Here is a 24,076-nt window from a genome sequence, read left to right as displayed (position 1 = left end):
ACGCAATGACAAAAAGAAAAATGATGGTCCGAACGCTGATACCGGATGCGTTAAGATACTGTAATATAAAATATAACAGTATCTTAAGATAAAATATTATAGTACATATCTTCACCGTGTGTGACGCGCTTAAAGGTTTTTTGCCATCACATCACTTCCTACCAGAATAATAAATATTATTATTAAGGTATATTTTGTTTTATTTCATCTCCCTGTTACATTCAAAGCTATTCTAAAATCTAAACATAATACATACACTCAAAGTATAAGTAAAGATAGTGAATACGAAATAAAATAAACTTGTAAATTGTTTCGTAGTTTGTACAAAAGCCAAGTCGATTCAGATTCGCTGACTAAAAGTACGTACCAAGCTCTAAAGTCTAAAATCATAACATGACTGACGCCTAGCGCCATCTATCGATATTTTAATTTTCGAGTAAAATACAATTATTCGATTCGACTATCCTCACTACACAATATGTAGGGATATCACTGTGTAGCTTAATTTTTTTCAGGATTCATTTTACCTCTTGTTTCAACGTGACTATCATGTACACGCATGACAAATTACATCTTTCTAACAGTAGTAGTGGATAAATGCTTCCAAAGTTTTAATATAAGCGTACGATGAAAGACTGTATCCTGTATGAATGTAAACAGAAACAATAGACAAATTTCAGAAATTCTAAAACACCGACCTAATCATTTCTTATAGGCATCTAATATTCACTGTCATATTCTAAGTACTTACGTACTTTAAAAAAAAGAACGAAACTTGATTTCTGTGGAATTAAATCATTTCCGTTATAAAAAAAATACTCCCAAATTTTCCACAATACCGCCTAAGTACTATATTACTTGCTCTGTGATACCGCCTAGCCACACCGAAGAACGGCCGGCCGGGCCGCGGCCGCGGCGCGCCGCTAAGCGGTGAGCGGTAAGCAAACTTGCTCTGTGATGGTAGATGGACTACAGACTACGGTCAGACTACGGCTAACCCACCACTGAATTTTACCGTATCGCTTTTATGGTTTTACTCGAGTACAAAATATACAATACTAACTGGATGTAATGGAAGCGGCCACACCGACAGATAATAATTTTTGCAATGCGTTTTTCTGGTTGTTAGTATTGAAGGTACATACAGCTCTGTAATATCATGTTTTATAACCATACTGTGATCGTCTCGGGCGGCCCTAGATAACCTAGCTGAAGTATGCCATATTGCCACAACTATCAGCGGCAGTCGGCACTGTATTCACTTGAAAGTGGATATGATGCGTTTTTCTTTATATTTGAATTAAGATTTTTATTACTTCCTACTTCCTACCTATATAGCGACAAAGATTGACTTAGCCATATATCCATTTAAGTAATGTTTCAGTGTATAATATGTATTTTACTATTGATTCAGTACGAGTGTGTTCGTGGTGTGATCAACCAAATTAAGCAAAACGTAATTTTGAATATTAACATTCAAATTAAGTGAGGAATGAGTATGAGGATAGGTGTTTATTGCTTTTTATCATACATACATGGGATAAGTATGAAATTTGGAAGGTACTAAAATAAATCATTATAGTACCGTTTTCAAAGGCTACTTTTTACCTAACTAGTAATCATCATGGTAATTATAATAATATTATAATCGCGAAAGTATGCAAGTATGACTGGATATATGTCTGTTACTCTTTCGCTTAAAAACTACTGGACCGATTTGGATTAAACTTTACAGGAATGTAGGTTATACGTCAGAATAACACATGAGCTATAGAAATACATGTTTTTGCACGCGGTTTCGTCCACATCGTGATCGTGAATATTTTCTTTTATGAATCAAATTCCATTATTAATGCTTTTATACTATTATTGAAGGGGTAAAATAAAACACAGAATACTTCATAGAAATCTTATTGAGATATCAGTTCCAAGTAATCTTAAGATCTAACAATAAATACCATTACAATGCGTAGTAACGAACACATGTAAAAAATAGATCATTGGTATATTATAAGTAAAAAAAAATGTGTGCGTGTACTAGTGTACACACGTAAGAAGTGAAACGTCTTTATGACCTTATTTTTCAAAAAATAATTTACTATATGCAACTTTACAGAAATACGTCGAATCACGCATGGTAGGGATAAGAAAAAGATGGCGCGTAACGGAAAAATGTCACGCGTAACGAAAAAATGTTACACTACATTTTTTCCAACCCCGATAAAGAAGTTTCACTTCAATAAATTAAAATTCTATAGAAAAACTAGCGGTCCGCCCCGGCTTCGCCCGTGGTACATATGAAAAATAGATGTTGGCCGATTCTCAGACTTACCCGATATGCACAGAAAATTTCATGAGAATCGGTCCACCCGTTTCGGAGGAGTATGCAGACTAACATTGTGACACGAGAATTTTATATATAAGAAGATGTACCAGTGAATTTTGAATATGATTATTACATGACTAGCCGTGCCCCGCGGTTTCAACCGCGTGACTCAGCTTCTGTTGGTTGATAATATTAGTATAGATTATAAAGCTGAAAAGTTTGTTTGTTTCAACGCGCTCATCTCAGGATTAATGGTCCGATTTGAAAAATTATTTCGGTGAATAGATAGTCCATTTATCGACGAAGGCTATAAACAGGCTATTATCACGCTAAGACCAACAGGAGCGGAGCAATGCGGGTGAAACCGCGGAGCACAGCTAGTTTTAAATATAGATTGAGCGATTTTTAATACTACAATTAATATTTCATTATTTCTATACTTAAGAAAAAATATTCTTGTCATAATATACCAATGATGACACATCTAATCAATCTCTATATAATCTGACATTGCACAAAATGATTTTTCAAGCCAAAATTCTTTTATTTTTTCTCCATTTACGCCAATTTTATTTTTTCATAATAAATTACTACACGTATATACAAATAAAACCACTGTACGGTAATACTCAGAACATTTTTTGTTAAATTTTTGTAGTGAAACTTCTTTAGGCGCGTTGAGGATAAAATTTCAAGGTCGCGTCATGGCAATACCGTCACATCATGGAGTAAGGCGACAATTTTGATATCTTTGAATGTTGCCAAAGAAGTTTCACTTCTGACACGGTCTTTTTTATCTTTTATTTGTCATTTATTTATTTATTCTGTGCAGCGGCAAGACGTTTTTTTAGATCTAGCAACACATTGACCTCCGGTTGCCAGACCGACTTGTCTTTGGTCGACGCTTTTAATTTTCGCACCTTGTCACCCTGAAAAAAAAAACAATTATTTTATTTTATTTATCTTTGTGAAACAAACAAACATATTTCTTATAAATAATAGACGAAATACCAAAATTTTATTACAATACTGTATTTTATGTATGAGAATTTTCAGTAACAGATAATAAGTGTAATAAAAACTACTGAACCGAATTTAATGAAACTCTCTGCGATCGCAAATCAGATGTTTCTTATAAAAGCAATTCGTAGAATGTAGGATTTTTTTTTATTTCTTCACACAAACCTACTTCTATGTCTATAAAAACGCGTATCTAAATATAAAAATATAACCCGTTTCGCGTTGTCACGGCATCACATGTGAACGGCTGAACCGATTTCGATATTTCTTTTTTTATTATTAATTATATTATTATTCCATGAATTACGACGATGGTACTTATGTAGAGAAAACGTAAATTATACCCACGTTCGAAGCCGGGGCGGACCGCTAGTTATATATAAAAAATAAACCAATAATTATATTTTTTATATAAAATAACTTATTATAATATTACCTGTTCAGCAATAGCCTTCTCCAAGCTGGCAACACTATCCCCGCTGTCACTGGCCGGTGTTGCCTGATTTGACTGCGCGTTAGCCAATTTCTTTTTTAGCTCTAGCAATTTATTCACTTCGGGCTGCCATACTGCTTTGTCTTTTGTTGATGCTTTTAGTTGTCGAACTTTGTCGCCCTGTGAAAATAATGTTTTTTATATTCGCTAAATAAAATCTCTAATTACTATGAAAATGTTAAATTTATATTACTAATTATTATATTTGAAAATACTGTTACGATTTTTAAATATTATTTCTTCGAAAATTCTTGTTCATAATAATGAATACACTTACTAAGATAGAGATTATAGTGCAAATGTTTTACTGCATTTTTTATTATTTTTAATTATTAATTTAAATAAAAAAATATGATTTTTATGAAAGAAAAAACAAAGTTTCAATCGTTGATAACCACAAAAAATTATATATTTTCATAATTTTTGAAGCATTAAATAACAAAAATCAAATTTTCATACCTGTTCGGCTATAGCTTTTTCAATGCTGGCAACATCGTCACCACCACCTTGCACAGTGTTGCCCTGCGGCGTTGCTTGCGCAAGTGTTAGTTGTTTCTTTAGTTCCAATAGTTTATTCACTTCGGGTTGCCACACGGATTTGTCTTTTGTCGACGCTTTCAGTTGGCGCACTTTTTCGCCCTGTTTTTGAAAAAAATAGAGTAAAAATTACCGAAAAAAGTATTTATTTCAAAATATACAGTACTTATGGTGACAAAAAATATATATTTTTTATTTTCCCGTATGTCTATTTGTTACTATATTATAGTTTTTAGTATTAGTTTAGTGAATTTTCTAAAAATGAGCAATCTTGTAGTAATTTGAAATCTTTTTCATTTGTAAACTTGATACATAGTGTAATAAATGAAACGAAATGAAATTAAATATTTGGACGAAGTTTTGTGTATTTCACCGTAGTTTTAATATTTTTGATTAAAAATTAGGACAATCAACATAAAATGTACGCAAAAAAGCCGGGTTATTAAATTAGTATATAAATATGAATACTCACTTGAGCCGCGATAGCTTTTTCCAATTCAGCCACATTTGATGCACCTGATGTTTTCGCTGCTTCGCCATTTTGCTAAAAAAGTAATAATTTTTTAGTACTTTTTCTTATTTGGTCAAATATCCTTACACAAGCAACTTGGAGCAATATGTATAATGCTCCAATTATCTTTTAAACAAAATCCAAAAAAAGGCTTTCTTTTATATTGATATTGAAATTAAGAGATTTTATAAGCTATCATTTTTATTTTTAACCATGTTTTGAAACTTATGCATAGTTTAACCAAAAGGCATATATTATTATGATTTGTAATCCTACAATATTATAAATGCGAAAGTTTGTGAGGATGGATGTATGTGTATGTATGTATGTTTGTTATTCCTTCACGCAAATACTGCTGAAACGACTACAATGACATTTAGCATACATATAGATGGTAAATTGAATTAACACAAAGGAGAGGTTTTATTCCGGAAATCCCACGGGAACGGGAACTATGCGGGTTTTTATTTGAAAACGCGGGCGAAGCCGCAGGCGGAAAGCTGGTAATATATATTATTATGAATTGTAATGTGTAATATTTTTTCTAGTACTACATGTATAAGGGACTAGCTGTTTCACCCGCGTGGCTCCGATCTTGTTCGTCTTAGCGTAATGATAGCGTAATGATTCCTCGATAAATGGGCTATCTAACACCGAAAGAATTTTTCAACGGACCAGTAGTTCCTCAGATTAGCGCGTTCAAACAAACAATCTTCAGCTTTACAATATTAGTACCCATAGATATGTATATATAAATACCTGAGCTCTTTCCGTCTGTGTGCCCTTGTATTTCTCTCGTAAAGTGTCCGCTAATTCTGGGGCTATTTTCGCGAAAAGCGGCTCCGGTTTTCCGATAACATGGCCGACTGGCAAGTATTGGATTAATGATGGATTCCTGTAAATATTATGGACAATATATTTAACTAGCTTCCTCCCACGACTTTGTACGTGCATCCCCGTTTTTCCCCGTTCCCGCAAGAATTTCGGGAATCCTTTCTTAGCGGATGCCTACGTCCTAACATCTACCTGCATGCCAAATTTCAGCCCGATACGTCCAGTGGTTTGGGCTGTGCGTTGATAGATCACTATATCAGTCACCTTTGAGTTTTATATATGTATATAGATTTTGTTTGTAAAATAGATTTGATAAGACACAACAAAAATAACCATTTCTTGCAAAACGGGAATACGTTTGATTAATTAAATTAAAATAAGCATTTATTTATCAAGAATAACCATCCATTTTCATTTATTACTTTTTGAAGTGAAACTTCTTTCGTTGGAAAAAAAATTTGTGTAACATTTTTTCGTTACGCGTGACATTTTTCCGTTACGCGCCATCTTTTACGTATTCGACGTATTTCTGTAAAGTTGCATATAGTAAATTATTTTTTGAAAAATAAGGTCATAAAGAAGTTTCACTTCTTACGTGTGTACACTAGTACACGCACACATTTTTTTTAATATTGTTTTTAATAAAAAAGAGCATGTGCGTGTGCCGAGCCCGTGTCAGAAGCTAAACATCTTTGTCAAGCTTCAAAGATACAAAAATCGTCGCCTTACTCCATGACGTGACGGTCATGACGCGACCTTGAAATTTTACTCTCAACGCGCCTAAAAAAGCTTTAAAACACTCACGTGGGGTTGATTTTCAAGCAAGTGTTGCCAGCGTTCAATTGCGCGAGTAGTCTGCGGCCCGTGTGCGGCATGTATGGGGTTGCCAGCGCACAAAGTAATGCTACTAGCTGGCAACACACGGATATCGCTGTGGCTGCGCGGATTCTGTAAAAATAGGGGGAAAAATAAATAAATAAATAAATATTTCGGGACTATTTTCGGCACGATCTGATCCCATACTAATCTTTCGCTTGTGTTATGGAAACCAGATGGCTGATAAACTATATAGATACTTATATAGAAATAATACTTATATAGATAACTAGCTTCCGCCCACGACTTTGTACGTACATCCCCGTTTTTCCCAGTTCCCGCAAGAATTTCGGGAAATTCTTTCTTAGTGGATGCCTACGTCCTAACATCTACCTGCATGCCAAATTTCAGCCCGATACGTCCAGTGGTTTGGGCTGTGCGTTAATAGATCACTATATCAGTCACCTTTCAGTTTTATATATATATTAATTAACACCCAGACAGGGAGCAAACATCTATGTTCATATAAAGTGTTAGTGTACAGTGTAAGTATATAGTCAGTGTCAAGTTTTGAGTGTAAGTAAAATGTGAGTATGAGTAGCTTTATAGTGTACTTAATTTTTTTGTTGAGTTTGAGTTTGAATACTTAGTAGTACCCAGGGCTGTTCGCTCTGCATGTGTTGGTTTATACCTCTACAGTGTAAGTGTGCTTTAAGGTATTGAATGAGTGAGTGTTGGTAAAGTGTTCGTAAGTGTAAAGTGTGAGTGTAGTGTCAGTGTGAGATGTATAGTGTAAGTGCGTTTTTGACACATTTTTTGTTGAATTTGAGTTCAAATACTCACTTATCTTCCTCGCTGCCTTTAAGTAATACCCAGGGCTGTTCACTTTGCATGTGTTGGTTGCCAAGTCTAGAGACACTTAGCACATGGCGTAGGGCTTCACGCAATCTACCACGCTCCATGTTTTGGACGTACGCTTGAAATTAGAGGAAAATACGTTAGAATTGTATAGGTTTTATTGTTATTGTTTATGTTAACATTGTTACAATTAGATGTTTCATGGTGGAGAGACAAGAAAAAACAGAAGAAGAAATGTGTCTTTTGTGAAAATATTTTATAATAAAGATTTTGGCCCCAATAAAATTATTGTGGATTCAAAACAGAAGAACACGACGATTAAAAAAAAATAATGGGACAAAAAAGGGGTCATCGATAAAGACGTGCATTAAAATGTGTATTTTAATGTATTTCCAAACATGAACGGTACAAATAAAAACTTGTTTATTCAAACCTTATGCAATGAATACTTATGATTAGAATAAATAGATTATAAGGGTGTCATAAATCATAACATCTTACAAATAAACTGTGAATATCTTCGATGCAACTATGCTCCCGCTATGCAATAGGCGCGATGCGGCAACGTACAACATACAGACAAACATACAAAATTTTTTATAACTATATTTTGGCTTCGGTATCTATTGTAGATCACGCCCCAAGTATTCTTTTAAAAAAATATTCAATGTACAGTTCTTCTATGCCGATTGATTATCTGTTGAAATGTCAAAGTGACATCGACGCTCTGTATTGTAGATTGTAGAATTTTCAAGCGGATTAAAAGCTTCAAATGTTGTTTTTTGGTTACAACAAAAAACGCAATTGTGTCTTTATTTAAATATTATTATTATAATATGTATAGGTATTGTTTTTCATTACTCACCAACAACCTCCCTATTGACCAACGCAAATAGCTCATAGTCCGAACTACTCAACTTCGCTTCAGGTATTTTTCCGTTGAACGAATTCACGCAGAAACTTAGGGAACGGTGACAGAAGTTACCCAGGTTGTTGAGCAGTTCTGAATTGTTGCTGTGGAGAAACATACATATAGTTTTTTATATTTTTTTCAGTCAGGGGTGAAATAAGTTCAAAGCTATTTATTGTAAAAAGCTATTTATATTATATATGTATTTATGTTAATTTTTAATGAAATATTGTTGATTGATTGTATAGGTTTAAAAATTGCAAATAACCCCTAAAATTACCGAACAAAACAATATTTACCTTTTTTTGTAGAAATTTGATATAATCCTAATAAAGACAGATCTTAACGGTACATAATTTTTTTTAAGTATTTATATGAATCTGGCTCAGACCATTGCATTTGGTCCTTAGAGTCAAATATTATTAATTAAATCTATAATAAATAAATATCTTTAATTTCCAAATACAAATAAACTCTTTGTGTACACTCCTAACAAGCAACCCGCACGTGAGCTATCGTTTAAGATTATGTTTTCATAGACAAAATGCTCACATTAGCGAAGCGGTATAAGCCGGCTGCGCGAAGCTGGAGAATAAAATATGAATTTTAAGTAAAAAATTTAGCAACAAAATTTTGGCGTAATTTTGTTGTTTAAGTATTTTTCACGTGATCAGGGTATATATACCGATAGTGGGAGACCCTGTTTATATCAATTCAATATTCTTACTTCCAACGTTTATTTTCACCTATCTGACGTCAGATAGCCACAATTACAATTTCTATGATCAACATTAAATAATATAACGACTAGCCACTTAATTAAATTCCTAATATACCTTAAAACTCACCGTGTGACAAGCTCAGTCCAATTGAAACTAGAATCCGACGTTTCTGGACGAATACTGGCGAGGTAGAAACGCCAAACGTCTGATGGGATACCTGTATCCTGTAATTTAATTATTTATTATTAAGTAATATCTTTATGGTTAAAGTATTTATGAATTTATTATAATAACTAAATTATTGCCACAGGCAGACATGTACATTAAAGATATATTAATATTATAAATGCGAAAGTAACTCTGTCTGTCTGTCTGTTACTCAATCACGCCTAAACTACTGAACCAATTTTCATGAAATTTGGTATGGAGATATTTTGCTACCCGCGACATAGGCTACTTTTTATCCAGGGAAAATGACGCAATCCCGGAAATCCCACGGGAACGGAAACTATGCGGGTTTTTCTTTGACTGCGCGGGCGAAGCCGCGGGCGGAAACCTAGTATTAATATTATATATTATCATTCAAATAAAATTATTTTAAATCTTCCCCTTTAATAGTAAGTGTCAAGTGATCTAGTATTCTTTTAAAAGAATATATCATCATTTCGTTGCATTTATGTAATTACAATCTGAATTGCTGGTTAAATATAAATACATATAGAATCATAACCCTCTTTTTATAGGAGTCGGATAAATATCACTTACCTGTGCATCTGTACCAAATACACCCACACCGCGAGATTTGGAGAATTTGCCTTCTTCGTAATTCAAGTATTCTGAAAAATTAGAGTATTTTTTTAAATATGGTATTGAACGAAATAGTGTTATTAGAATAACATACTTTTTTATACAACGAATGTTATAAATGATAAAATATCTTACTAATATTATAAATGCGAAAGTTTGTGAGGATGTGTGTGTGTGTGTGTTTGTTACTCTTTCACGCAAATACTACTGAACCGGTTACAATGAAATTTAGCACACATATAGAGGGAAACTTGGATTAACACATAGGATAGGTTTCATCCCGGAAATCCCACGGGAACGGGATCTATGCGGGTTTTTCTTTCAAAACGCGGGCGAAGCCGCGGGCGGACAGCTAGTATCTATCTAATATGAGAAGCAGTAATATAAAATACATTTTTTTTTAAGTATGTATCTAGTAAATATAAACTTAAAATTAAATCTATATCTATAATATAAAAATGAATCGCAAAATGTGTTGGTAAGCGCATAACTCGAGAACGGGTGGACCGATTTCGATAATTCTTTTTTTATTATATTCCTTGAAGTACGAGGATGGTTTTTATGTAGAGAAAACGTAAATATGTACCATGGGCGAAGTCGTGGTGGACCGCTAGTTAATAATAATAATAAGAGTGTAGTTAAGTTTCTTAATGTTTTTTTTTATAAAATTGTATTCCTACTACACGTATAAAACCATATTTCTTTGTTGTTTCTGAAAATAATAAAAACAAATCAAAAGCGAAAGCGAACTTACCAGTAGCGAATATATAATCAACTAATTTCGTTCCATCGTTCGCTCCTATAGCACTCGCTGGGAACATTATAGCGTGGAACGGAACGTTGTCTTTCGCCATAAATTGGTAGAGTTTAACCTAAAAACAAAGAAAATCATTTATTTTATTTTAAAAAACATTTTTTTTATTGTAACAAAGATATTATTTATTAATTGAAGTACTTTGAACAACTACTCAAAAGCATTCATTGAAATTAGCACCTTATTTCGTGGCAGTAAAGCTCAAAGTCTATTATATCACTTGTTAGAAAACTCTGCCTTATACACGCATAGGCAGAGTTTATCTTCGGACAAATTTTTGATCCTCTTTTATAACACGATACACTTATTTTAGTAGTGCTTTTGAATAGTTATAATTCAATCACTACATAGTATAAAACAAAGTCGCTTTTTCTGTCCCTTTGTATGCTTAAATCTTTGAAACTCCGCAACGGATTTTGATGCGGCTTTAGTAAGGTTTTAGTATATACTTATTTTATATTAGGTTTTAGACAAAGCGGGCGAAGCCGCGGGCTGTAAGCTAGTGATTGAATAATGTATTGTTATGTCATGTAAATTAAAAGTGGCAAACACGGCTAAAAATTATTTCGGAATCACAGACAAAATCCATTTCGATTTCTACATATACTAATAGACCATAGACTACGTCTTTCTACGTACATTATTAATGCATGTATACTTACATCATATTCCTTTTCAGGTTTCCACCATTTTTCATACTGTTTAGTTGCACATTGGGTTATACTGGTGTAGCCGATCGGCGCATCGAACCATACGTAGAATACCTAATTTCAAATTATAAATTAATTATATTATTATTCTTATTTGCAAGAAAATATATGTCTTATTATTACAATACTTCATGGCTAAATAAGAATAGAATACAAGGTATTTTAAAAAGAGCTAACCTACGATAGGGATTTGTTTTTTTATATTTTTTACCCAAACTATAGTTACAGTTATGTACAAGCATACAATAAGTATTAGATTATATATTTTTGATTATATATTATACGCCTATATAGCCCTATAGCCTTCCTCGATAAATGGGTTATCTAACACCGAAAGAACTTTTCAAATCGGACCAGTAGTTCCCGAGATTAGCGCATTCAAACAAACAAACAAACAAACTCTTCAGCTTTATAATATTAGTATAGATTGTATATTTTCAAGCTTGTAAATCCAATTAGTGGTAAGTTATACTGTTACTTAAGTTATTTTTTCGGTCAGAAAAGGAGCAGAAAGTATGAAAAAAAAAAGACGGGTTGCACTGGGGGAGTGCCGGCAGAAGTGAAAACTTGATTATTAACGTTGAGCATGTTTGATATTTTGGAATGGTATCCGTCTTAGGCGCGGGTCAAACACAAGCGGCTTGGCGCGGGCGTGCCATAAGCGCACCTCTTGAATCTGTTTTGCACCACGTGCTTCTTATACATTTTGTATGAAAGAATTTTGGACAGGCGTCGAGACGGCACGCCACGGTTGTGCCAAGGTTGCGCCGCCCCAAAATTATTTCATACAAAATGCCAATATCGCACCCGATGCACGCCGGCAGCGCGCCCGCCGCTTGTATACAGGGTGTCCCATTTTCAGTATACTTAGCGCAAAGGGACTTGTAGTTTTGCATACGCTGAGTACGTAAAAAATACTTATAAAATTCCAGACGCATTTTTTTTTTTCAAATAGAGGAGTTCTAAAAATTACATGTGTACACCCCTAACAAGCAACCCGCCCAACTTGGCCACCCGCACGTGAGCTATCGTTTAAGATTATGTTTTCATAGACAAAATGCTCACATTAGCAAAGCGATATATGCCGGCTGCGCGAAGCTAGAGAAGAATACATGGATTTTAAGGAAAAATTTTGCAAAAATTTTTTCACGTAATTTTGTTATTTGAGTATTTTTTACGTGATCAGTGTATGCAAAACTACAAGTCCCTTCGCGCTTAGTATACCGAAAGTGGGACACCCTGTATATCCCGCGCCTTACGCTTTTTCGATCAGGTCACGTGTCCTGACGCGAGTAAGCGCTAAAGAAGTTTTCACTTCAAAAAACCAGCATAAGTTTATTTTTTTTCACGAAAGTTACCTTACCTTATGTTTATACTGTGGCAAGGGCACAGGCACCCCCCACTTCAGATCTCTTGTGACGGCCCGGGGGCGAAGTCCCTCTCTCAACCAGGCCCTCGTCACCGCCCGGGCGGGGGCTGACCACCCGCTTTCGGTTGAAGACACCCAGGTACGGATTGACGGTTCTAGCTAATGGTAAAGAAAATTGTAATTTCAATTGAAAAATAATAATAGTTTAAAAAAACTAAAAAACACGCTTTTAGTTCGGTTTTCTATAAAACGCGTGTTTTTTTTTTAACTATTATTTATTTTATCAAATTAGTGTATTGTCATCGGTCCTCAATAAATCTACAAAGTTTGAACGAAATCTGGCCGTTTAAAGTGGGTCAAAATCGCACCCTAAGAAGTCGGTTACAAACATACAAACATACAGGTGAAGCTAATATAAAGCGTGTAAAAATTAATTATAAGGCTAGAACTTAAAAAATATTGGTGTTATAATTAATGTGATGGATGAATTTACGTATCGAGAAGTGCATGAATTGAAAATAGGGTAAGAGATAAATACATACATATAAAAACTAGCTTTCCGCCCCCGTTTTGAGAGAAAACCCCGCATAGTTCCCTTTCCCGTGGGATTTCCGGGATAAAACCTATCCTATCTCTCAAGTTGGAGCGAACTGCACATGGTGTGCGAATTTTATTATAATCGGTTAAGTGGTTTAGGAGTCCATTGAGGACAAACATTATGACACGAGATTTATATATATTAAGACTAGCCTTTCACCCGCAGCTTTGCCCGCGCAGTCAAAGAAAAACCCGCATAGTTCCCGTTCCCGTGGGATTTCCGGGATAAAACCTATCCTATTTCCCGGGGTAAAAGTAGCCTATGTCCTTTCTCGGGTATCAAAATATCTCTATACCAAATTCCATGCAAATTGGTTCAGTAGTTAAGGCGTGATTGAGTAACAGACAGACAGACAGAGTTACTTTCGCATTTATAATATTAGTATGGATTATTTATTTTATATTATTCAGATATATATATATATATATATTAAGATATTCACTACTCCCACACTCACCTGCCCCAACTCAATGAACAGTTGTTCGCTCGGTTTCACGCTCGGCGAATGCGCGCAAACTTTACACCTCGGCTGTATCAGCTCTATTGCGTTTATCAATTTGCCGCACTTATCACATTGATCACCACGAGCACTGTCGTATAGACATCCCGGGTGCGGACATGTGCCTTCCACGAATCTAAATTAAATATAATAAAAAAGAAATAATTATCAATGAAAAATAAAGTGGAAGTGTCAAAAAGTTCGTTAATATACAGGAGGAAAAGCAGAGGACCTAGATTGGATCCTTGAGGAGCACCAAAGTAATATTTGCAAAATCTATAATGTAAAGAAGTCAGACTTCTTTGATATTTCACTTTTATTAGAATTAATATTAAAAACATTTCTGCTTTGCTGACAGCTGTTTAAAATACTTATTTCATTATTAAATCAACAGAAACTAACTAGTCATAATAATATATAATATTATTTATTGAATATAGTGGTAAAAAAGGTTCTATCTACTACAATTTCCAGTAATTATTTATTTTAACGCTATACATACCTATCAGCCAGGAATCTCTCGCATTTCTCGCAGAACAACTGTTCCACTGACTGCGTGCTCATAAAACCGTTGTCTAGCAGTTTCATAAATTGCTTTTGTACTATCCTGAAAAAGGTTAAAGAGAAAATTTATTTTTATATGTATGCCGATAATTTACCTAAAAAAGGTTTAGATTGACATTACTTCTAATTATGACAAGACCTTGATATTGTCCATTTTAATTTTTACTAGCTTTCCGCCCGCCGCTTCGCCGGCTTTGTCTAAAACGTAATAAATTATATACTAAAACCTTCCTCTTGAATCACTCTTATCTATTAAAAAAAACCTGATCAAAATCCGTTGCGTAGTTTTAAAGATTTAAGCATACAAAGGGACATAGGGACAGAGAAAGCGAATTTGTTTTATACTAATAATAAATTATTAACTAGACAACAATTTGGCTTCAGAAAAAATAGTTCAACATCCTTAGCTTGTTTTGATTTAGTAAAAGAAGTTATTCAAGCCTTTATTGAAAAAAATGCTGCGACAGCTATATTCCTGGACATGAGTAAAGCGTTTGATTTTGTAGACCATAATTTGCTCTTATATAAACTAGCGAAATATGGGATCAGAGGTAAAGCGAATGAATGGATTGAAAACTATCTCAGAGAAAGGGAGCAATATGTCGAACTAGGAAAATGTGTTAACAAAAATAAAATTATATATAAATCCAGTAGAAGGTTAAATAGCTCCGGAGTGCCACAGGGCAGTATTCTCGGTCCATTTCTATTTCTCATGTATATAAACGACCTGCCAAACATAACCAAACATAAAACAGTTTTATTCGCTGATGATACAACACTTATTGTGAAAGGCAATGCAAGAAATACTTCTTACAAATTAGAAATAGGTAAAGCATTATGTGATATAGTAGGGTGGTTAAATAGTAATAACCTCCAAATCAACTTTGACAAAACTAAAATGATCCAATTTTGCACTAAAAATAGTCGACAAATCGAATTAAATGTTGATTATGAAAACAAAACCATAGAACAGGTAAAAAGCCACAAGTTTCTAGGTATCCATTTGGACGAAAATTTAAAATGGAATGTGCATATTGAATACATATGTGACAAGATAAACCGATTTGTTTATGTCATAAGACGACTAAGGAACACAGTGTCCATGGAGGCGGCCCTAAATGCTTACCATGCATATGTGTCATCAATTCTCTCATATGGACTTATATTATGGGGGCAATCTTGTGATAAACAAAAGGTGTTTATAGCGCAAAAAAAATGCGTACGGGCCATAGTAGGATTGAGACAAAGAGACAGCTGTAGACCCATATTTGCTAAGCTTCGTATATTAACATTGACATGTATGTATATTAGAGATGTATGCTTATTTGTAAGAAAGCATCCCGAGTATTACACGAAAAAAGGAGAAATCAATACTCAATTTATGACCAGATTTCAAAACAAACTTTATTTACCGACGTGTAGAATAAATACTGCGAAAAATAGTATAATTTTTAGAAGCATTACAATATTCAATAAAATACCAGACGATTTCAAAGAATTACCTGTACATATATTCCGGACGAGGTTAGTAAACTGGCTAATCTCAAAGCAATTCTATGATATAAGTGACTTGACAAATCAAAAATAGTAATTTAAAATTAATGGATATCATATCTGGACATAAATTAATATTTTAATCTTTTTCTGCTACTGTATTGGGATCTATAAGTGTTGTGGGATATAATATTATATTTAATGTAGTTTATAATATATTTGCACGCTCAACTACGAGCAGAATGTTTAAGGATCTATATTATCTATATCTACAAACATCTTTGTAATTCTACATTCTGCAAATAAAGCAATTTGAATTTGAATTTTGAATTTGAATACTATGTAGTGATAGTGATAATAGGGTATACTCTTTTGAGTGTCTAATTAACGAACGAAAACGATACAAAAATATAATCTTTCCTATATGACATGCAATGAAAGTATTTCCAATCAGTTCTATCTTATAAATATTATATTCCTTATAATTTTTTAAAAATACAAAATAAAATTAAAAAAAAAACGTTTAAAAAAATTTAATCAAAAAAAGTCACGGTATATTTTTTCTAGAATAATAAAACAATCTCTTTCGTTATTGAAATAAATAGATAATTGTTATACTAACTCAGTCTGCTCCTGCGTACTGGTCCTTCCGAAGTAATCAAAACCAATATCGAACCAACGATACACACTATTGTGAATCTCATAGTATTTGTCGCAAATCTGCCTCGGGGTAAGACCTTCTTCTATAGCCTGAAAAAAACATTACTTAATTGTAATACTGACAATAGTCTATGATGTTGATGATGATGACTATGAATCGTGGCCCGATCGGGCCGCTCGGTGGTCAAGGGGTTAGAATACTCACTTTAGTTTCAGTCGCTGTCCCGTATTCGTCTGTACCGCTTATATACAGGGTGTTGTAATCGCATAAACGGCAATACCTTATGAAATAAATAAGAAAAATTAATATCTTCAACTTTACAAGTCAATTATAAATATTGTATTGTTTACTTTCAATTGACACTGTAGTTTCCTTCCGATTTTTTTCGTGACATTGCGAAACGAAGGTACTTTATAAAAATAGCTCATCTCACATAATTATTTAACACAAAGTTTACTCGAATTAATATTGGAAAAATAACCAAAATGAATTATTTTAAATTATTTACAATTTATGGAAAATCAAATAAAACTATTGAGCAACTTACTTCGTTGTTAAACGTATATGTTTCTTTCTCAAGCATTAAAGAAAATAAAAAATAGTTAAGATTTTTTTATTTGTATTGTAAAAAATAATTTACCTAGCAAAAATATCAGCCGACAGGACACAACCAATAATATTACCCAAATGTGGTATATTATTCACATATGGCAACGCTGATGTTATCAAAATGTTCTTACGCCCTTTTACTGGTAACCTGAAAGAAAGTAGTTTCATAAAATACTAGCTGTACCTCGCGGTTTTACCTGCATTGCAGTGTGATGACATGTAGCCTTCCTCGATAAATGGACTATCTAACACTGATACAAATTTTCAAATCGAACTTGTAGTTCCTGATATTAGCGCGTTCAAGTGAACAAACAAACAAACTTATTATTATCTATACTAATATCATTAAGCTACTACACGGAAACTACTGACGGGGGACTAGTATTTCCTGAGATAAGCGCGTTCAAACAAACAAACTCTTCAGCTTTATAATATTACTAGCGGTCCGCCCCGGCTTCGCCCGTGGTACCTACATGTTTAAACTATCCTATCTCTCAAGTTGGATCGAACTGCACATGGTGTGCGAATTTTATTATAATCGGTTAAGTGGTTTAGGAGCTTTCCTCTTCAGACACAAACTCTTATCATAAAATCCGTCCATTATATTGTGAGATAATTACAAACAGATAAACACACTTGTATATTTATAATTTTTTAAAAGTGCCATTTTTTAACAGATTTTTCTAAAAACGTGTAGTTTTCATTTTTAGTGTATTATTTTTGTTATCACTTACACAATTTTCTCTTGTTTCAACGGCGGCTGTAGGTTTTTCAAACCGTTCAACCAATTCTCTTGCGCTAGAGCTAATTCTTCCGCCGTCACTCCTATTTGTACTGAATCGTCGGGTGACCTGCAAAATGATAATACATGTATACATATAATCTATACTAATATTATAAAGAGGAAAAGTTTGTAAGTATGTATGTATGTATGTATGTATGTATGTATGGTTTTCACGCAAAAACTACTGGACCGATTTCAAAAATTCTTTCACCATTAGAAAGCTGCATCTTTACTGAGCAACATAGGCTATATTGCATTTTCAAAAAAATTAGAGATCCTTACCAAAAATGCAATAATGTAACCCAAGGTGTAAAAAAATCCTCAATAAAACTTCTGTCATCGCGTGCGCTGCGGAATCTATTGAAGATAGAACAAAAAAATGTTCTACGGTATTATAGAATGGATCAATATCTACAAGAAAGTCCGCGATACCATATGTCCATCTTCAGTAGTTATGTTACTACAACAACTTTTTTACGTTTTCAAAGTAAATAGAAGTGCCGACAGTAATCAAACCATGTTATCGATACACATATATTAATCCTTATCCCATTAAATGATGTTTTATTATAGACTGTTTCAATACCAGCAAAATTCTTTTTAAATGAAAAGAATTGGATATTCCATTCAAAAGATATAACGAATTTTTAAAAGTGTCAATCTACAGAAAATAGTAGGTATACTGTTCGAGCAAGCCGTAGTGCGGGGGTCATGGAGAAATTCTACCAATATGCGTCTTGACGGAACACAGTGGGGTTTTGGTCGGTAGGAATCCGACATAACCCACGGCCCCTCCCCCGGAGGCCGTGGGTATCTATGAAAGATTTCCCCACTAAAACAAAAAAAAAAAGGCCGTAGTGCGGGACGGGGTAAAGGTGATTATCATGTGATTAAAAATTAAACCAGTCCGACCTATAGTACACTTTTCACTGTAACGATATCGCTATCTATGCGGATGAAACCGCAGGGCATTGCTAGTGATATAATATTTTTTTGACGTGACAACGTCTTATAATTCGATAGAGCCGGCTGCACGCACGAAAAAACATGACTCATGCGGCGTTACCTCGCTCTGAGGCGTTCCAAGGCTTGAAGTGCGAGCGAGAGCGCGGAACGAGCGACAAAGAAGCACAATCAGACGTTGTCACGTTCAACTATCGTCAGTAAACCGACTTTACAGACAAACAATTTTTTTCTATTATGCTAGAGTATTGTGAAAGAGGGAATATTTAATTGTTTGAACTAATTAGCCGACTATTGAAATCTACTGATATCGCAGCTTCGCCCGTGTTTTAATAGAAAAACCCGCATAGCTCCCGTTCCCGTGGGATTTCCGGGATAAAAACTATCCTATGTGTTAATCCAAGTCATCGTCTATATGTGTGCTAAATTTCATTGTAATTGGTACAGAGTACAGACGTATTTGCGTGAAAAAGTAACAAACATACATACATCTATCCTCACAAACTCTCGCATTTACCTATAATATTAGTAGGAGTAGGATAGGATAAAAGATACGGCTAGTGTATTAATATTAATGTTAAAAATCATTCTATGTGTAATAATTTTTTTGTAAATAAAATACGTACACAAATCATTATTACTTAACTTTAAGCAGTCTTACAATCAGTTTCTGACATATAGAGTCACTATTTATTTTTGTTTGATTTAGGGCCGATTTTTCAATGCTTGGATAAAACTTATCCGCCAATAAAGTATTACACGATAATATTAAAATGTCACGTAAACTGTCAATTACGGGCAATTAGAATACGTTTTTAAAATGGTAGTTTTATACATTATTCGACGAATAAGTTTTAACCAAGGATTGAAAAATCAGCCCTTAATAAACTAGCCATATAAAGACTTACCCTGCTGGCGTGGACACATTATTCATTTGTGGTACTCCCAATGCTGATGTGGGGCTAAACGGACCATTTACTGTACCACCCCATTGTTTTACTGCTTCCTGTTATAATAATAATTATTTAATTACATGTAATTTGAAGGTGTATAAAAATAATCTATGGTAAAAGTTTTGTATGTACTGAATCTATATCTATTAAGAGTTTGTTTGTTTGAAGTTTGAACGCGCTAATCTCATGAACTACTGGTCCGATTTGAAAAATTCTTTCGGTATTAGATAGCCTATTTATCGAGGAAGGCTCTTAAAGCCACTTTCCATTGACTCGTGGCAAATTCGTACGAATCGTGCCTAGGGGCTCGGACGTTGTTTATACGACCCAACTACCCTCACTTTGCTAATAGTCGTTGACTTGCTGCGATATGTTATCAACTACCTACATCAAATATTAGGTAGCTGTGTAGAATCGCAGTACATTCTTATTACATTAAAACTAATATTTAACCTAGCCTTGTGTGTATTTTCTAATAATACCTTAAAAGCCTTAGCTCCATTTAACTCTTCCGCCCATCTCAATATATTGTTGCATTCACTCAAATAACTTTGCTTATTCTCTGGACTATAGATTAATGGATATAAAGTGCTCCATATTGAAATGTCAGCGGCTGATAACTTTTCCTGCAAAAAAGGTCACATTTATTAAGTCAAATTTAAATCCTACTTATCCAAACTGCCTATACATAACATAATATGTATAATGAATTTAAATTGAAATCAGATTACGCCTTCTATCTGATCTAAACATGCAAAAATTTATATAAATAATACAATTGAATCGCCAAGTGATAATCGTAAAACTTGAGTATGGCTCAATTAATTCAGCAATTTGTTTTCTGTTCTTTTTAAGGCATAGGGAATGTTTTTGTGAAGAGTAAAAACATAATAAGACCAGCAGCAGCCACGAGTGAAACCGCAGGGCGCGGCTAGTTAATAATATATGAAATTCTTCATTCTTAATTCTTACCCCAATAATATACTTGTGTTTACTCAACAACCCATCGACCATGCGTAATAATGATTGCGTCACTTCCTTAACATCTGACGATACAGTTTTAGCCGTTAATATTGTAGCGATGGCTGGTTGGAGACGTGTTGCCTCCCATTCTTGCATTTGCTGACTGAAATTGATTAAAAGAGGGTCTTAGGAAATGTAAGTAATATTATATTTTTATTTAAAGACTCCACATATTATAATGTACTTATGTTATGTGTGAAATTACTTGACATAGCTAAGGACATTACATGTTATTTAAAAAATGTTTCTTTCACATATTATAATTATATATGTGGATTGTAAATAGTAAAAATTAAACTTATTTAAATGGTTCTTTTCTGTAGTTCTTAATAAGAAATGTATACCATATTTTGTAAATAGTAGCATATTATTAAATAGTTGTTAAAATTAATACTCCTTAATTTGACTTTGTTTGTATTCATTAGAAAAGTCTTACCACTGTCCATTTGCAGATAGATCAAGCACCGGAAACAGATACTGTGCCGCTGCATTACTAGAGAAGAACGTCAGCTCTTCATCTACTTCCAGAAGTGGTAGCGACTTTGGGCCTGCGAAATAGTCTGCGATGCAGACTTGTTGTTTAGTACCAACACCATCCCCATATAGTATGTACAGTAGAACGCCGATTATCCGAACGCCGATTAACCGAATCGCCAATTATGCGAATTGATCCTAAGCATATATAAAAAAATAAAAACAAGTAGTTATTTTGTTTTGTTGTAATAAGTTGGAAATCACTGGAGTTCGGATATATTTCAACTGATATTGTTGAAAGCTAGAGGCAAGACACTTCATGTTGCCCTTTTTAAAGTTTATTCTATGTGTGACACTTCATTTTTCTTCATTATCAGTTTTTGTTCAGTTATCCAAATCAACCCGGGTCCCAATTAATTCGGATAATTGACGCTCTACTGTAAATATAATTATAATAATAGATATAGAATAATGGGTAGACATATTTGAGGTAGTTATCTAAATTATAGACTAAAATGAAGTACATGTAAGTGTGTAATTTAATGTTAATACATAATGTACAGTACGATTCAAACTTAATGGTGGCTACTAAGTTAGGTGCAGTTGCGGGTTCGGGTGTGCAGGTCCCTTAACGTCCCGCTAATACCTAAAATTGTTTTCTGCACATCAGATTGTACGATGTTCCGAGCCGCCATTAATCCATCAGGCCCCGGAATCACAGACACAATAGAAAATCTATTGTGTCGCGGTCGGATCTGGCCGCTCGGTGGTTAAGTTTGAATCATACTATAACTAGGTTTAATGTTAGAATGTGTCTGTGTTGAAATGTTTTTTGGTTAGTCTACAAATATACCATGAAAAAATTATATACATATTGCAGATGTATGATAAAACAACATGCATGTATCATAAACACCTAAACATAGGCATTCAAGTATCTATTAATATAACATAATTATCTCTGTTTGTATGGTTTTTGTTACACAAGTCTCCAATTGTTAATCTATCTAATACCGTATTTCAAATATTTCAGCTATTCTTATCTGTTTTATTAGACATATTGGAGTAAAGCGGTGTTGAGTCTATGTATGTAAATGTATCTTATAAACCTTAAAAAAGTAAATAAAGCGGGAAATTTAAAGCGAATATACCACAATACACAGCATTTACGTAAAGGTTAATTAATTCAAATCATCTTATTGGAATGAGTGACTGATGCAATAACAGCTATACCTTTGGATTAAAGTGTCTTTTACACTTATCATTTACTAATTATCGATAAAATGTATTCAAAATGTTCATTTACTAAAGATATTACCGAATAAATAAAGGTAAACAAAATAAAAGGAACAATTTTATGTGATCTACCTTCGAATGAAGCTTTCTGTAATTCTAACGTTTTCTCAGCTAAGTTCGCAGCTATTAGCAATTTCAGGGTCGCCGTATTATTATCGTTTGTATAAATCTTCATTTTCAGAGTGTTCTATCTTCTTAATAATTACAAAAAAATTAATTTCCATTCGCTGAAAATAACCTAAACGCGACAGGTATGAGCGACACTCAATCTGACATTTGACAAGTTGGCAATTTGGCATCAGTGTTGCCAACTTTTTTTTTCGAACCCACATATTGGAGCCTCGTGGCCCACCAGAAATCCACTAAAGTAATCGGTCTTTAAAACCACCAGAAAAAACACTAAAAAATATCCAGAGACATGTAAATATTGAATGCCCGTTGGCGAATTTTTTGCGAGTTATTTGTAAATAACATCTATTTTGAACTAAGTAATTTTTATTTTTGTTACAATATATGTATTTAAAGATCATCTTCAGAAGAATGTTCTTCTAGAGTTTCAGTATGTGAAGAATAAATTTCTATGAAAGAAATTGTTGTGTGGTTTCGGCATATTTAATGTAAAACCCTTTTATGGTAAAACCATATTACTTCACAAAATTAATTAAAATACGACAAGCTAGAGGCTACCGCGCGGCCGCGGCATTACCAATACCGACTGATTGTTTATACAGATTGTTTTTGTACACAAATATAGAATGTACAATGTACATATAACCTTTTGAATCAAATCATATTTTAGATCAATAGTAATAAAGTCTATAATCAAAAATATTCAAGCAATAGCAATAAGCAAAGCGACAAACAACTTTCGGGGAATTCCCGTATGTTCGTTCTGTTACCAACATGACACAAAATCATACCCTTGTTTCACATAGTTCAAGTCGTTCTTTTTGAGTATTTATGTAAATCTTTCTAGTGGTTGAAACTCGTACCTTACCACTAATTGAACTCATCTAAACCACTAGGAAAATCCACCAGCCACTAAAACCAATATTTGTCCGCTAAATGGGGGAGCTAAACCACCAGATGTAGTGGAAATTCCACTGAGTTGGCAACACTGTTTGGCATTTGCTTTTTGCACGATGGCATGGGAATTTTGCCTTAGGAATTTTGCAGAGTTGACAGTTCTTACTTCTTACGACACCATTGTTGCAATAATAATATACATAATTGCAATATTGCAATACTGTAATAATTATTAGGCTCACCAACGGCCCCCGCAAAATTGTATTTTTAGTTTTAAATATTTATTAAGCCATATCGATAGTTCATGGTTTGTTCTTAATTGTTTGCTATAAATAATTGTTTGTTCGTTAATTGTTTATTAACAATAAAATATATAATATATGTACATAATAAAAATATACTGTT

General features: G+C 33.7%; 1 protein-coding gene across 2 annotated transcripts; it reads right to left on the bottom strand.

The window, feature by feature from the left end:
* Positions 1-1,895: 1,895 nt before the first annotated feature.
* Positions 1,896-22,913, bottom strand: MetRS (methionyl-tRNA synthetase 1). 2 transcript variants are annotated; one of them, XM_089712156.1, is made up of 24 exons: positions 22,718-22,913; positions 21,312-21,435; positions 20,825-20,978; positions 20,335-20,478; positions 19,808-19,905; positions 17,887-18,003; positions 17,184-17,300; positions 16,748-16,823; positions 16,505-16,632; positions 14,327-14,431; positions 13,783-13,960; positions 12,722-12,886; positions 11,311-11,412; positions 10,589-10,706; positions 9,793-9,863; positions 9,154-9,251; positions 8,261-8,409; positions 7,381-7,513; positions 6,526-6,669; positions 5,647-5,782; positions 4,849-4,920; positions 4,299-4,478; positions 3,783-3,959; positions 1,896-3,255 (listed from the first exon to the last, which is right to left on the bottom strand). In XM_089712156.1, the coding sequence occupies exons 1-24, from the start codon at positions 22,818-22,820 to the stop codon at positions 3,142-3,144; spliced, it is 3,003 nt and encodes a 1,000-aa protein (XP_089568282.1). In that variant the 5' UTR covers positions 22,821-22,913; the 3' UTR covers positions 1,896-3,141. The 2 variants fall into 2 exon arrangements, with proteins under 2 accessions (XP_089568282.1, XP_089568283.1); XM_089712157.1 differs by having other exon boundaries at positions 21,312-21,423.
* Between the last annotated feature and the right edge of the window lie 1,163 nt (positions 22,914-24,076).

This window comes from Colias philodice, chromosome 28 (genome assembly GCF_061535455.1).
Source record: "Colias philodice isolate Cphi_HAF_F1 chromosome 28, ilColPhil1 Martin Lab GWU primary, whole genome shotgun sequence".
Lineage (NCBI taxonomy): Eukaryota > Metazoa > Arthropoda > Insecta > Lepidoptera > Pieridae > Colias > Colias philodice.
Note: the sequence above shows the minus strand (reverse complement) of the source record. Positions and strands in the feature narration are given on the sequence as shown.

What these genes read in the sequence shown, in the direction of transcription:
- MetRS (XM_089712156.1), bottom strand. Translation starts at nt 22,820, where the DNA reads ATGAAGATTTATACAAACGATAATAATACGGCGACCCTGAAATTGCTA. An exon ending in CTATCTGCAAATGGACAGTG is followed by an intron (nt 20,979 to 21,311) that starts GTAAGACTTTTC and finishes AATCAATTTCAG; the next exon opens with TCAGCAAATGCAAGAATGGG. An exon ending in TGCTTGAAAATCAACCCCAC is followed by an intron (nt 5,783 to 6,525) that starts GTGAGTGTTTTA and finishes TAATATTTACAG; the next exon opens with GAATCCATCATTAATCCAAT.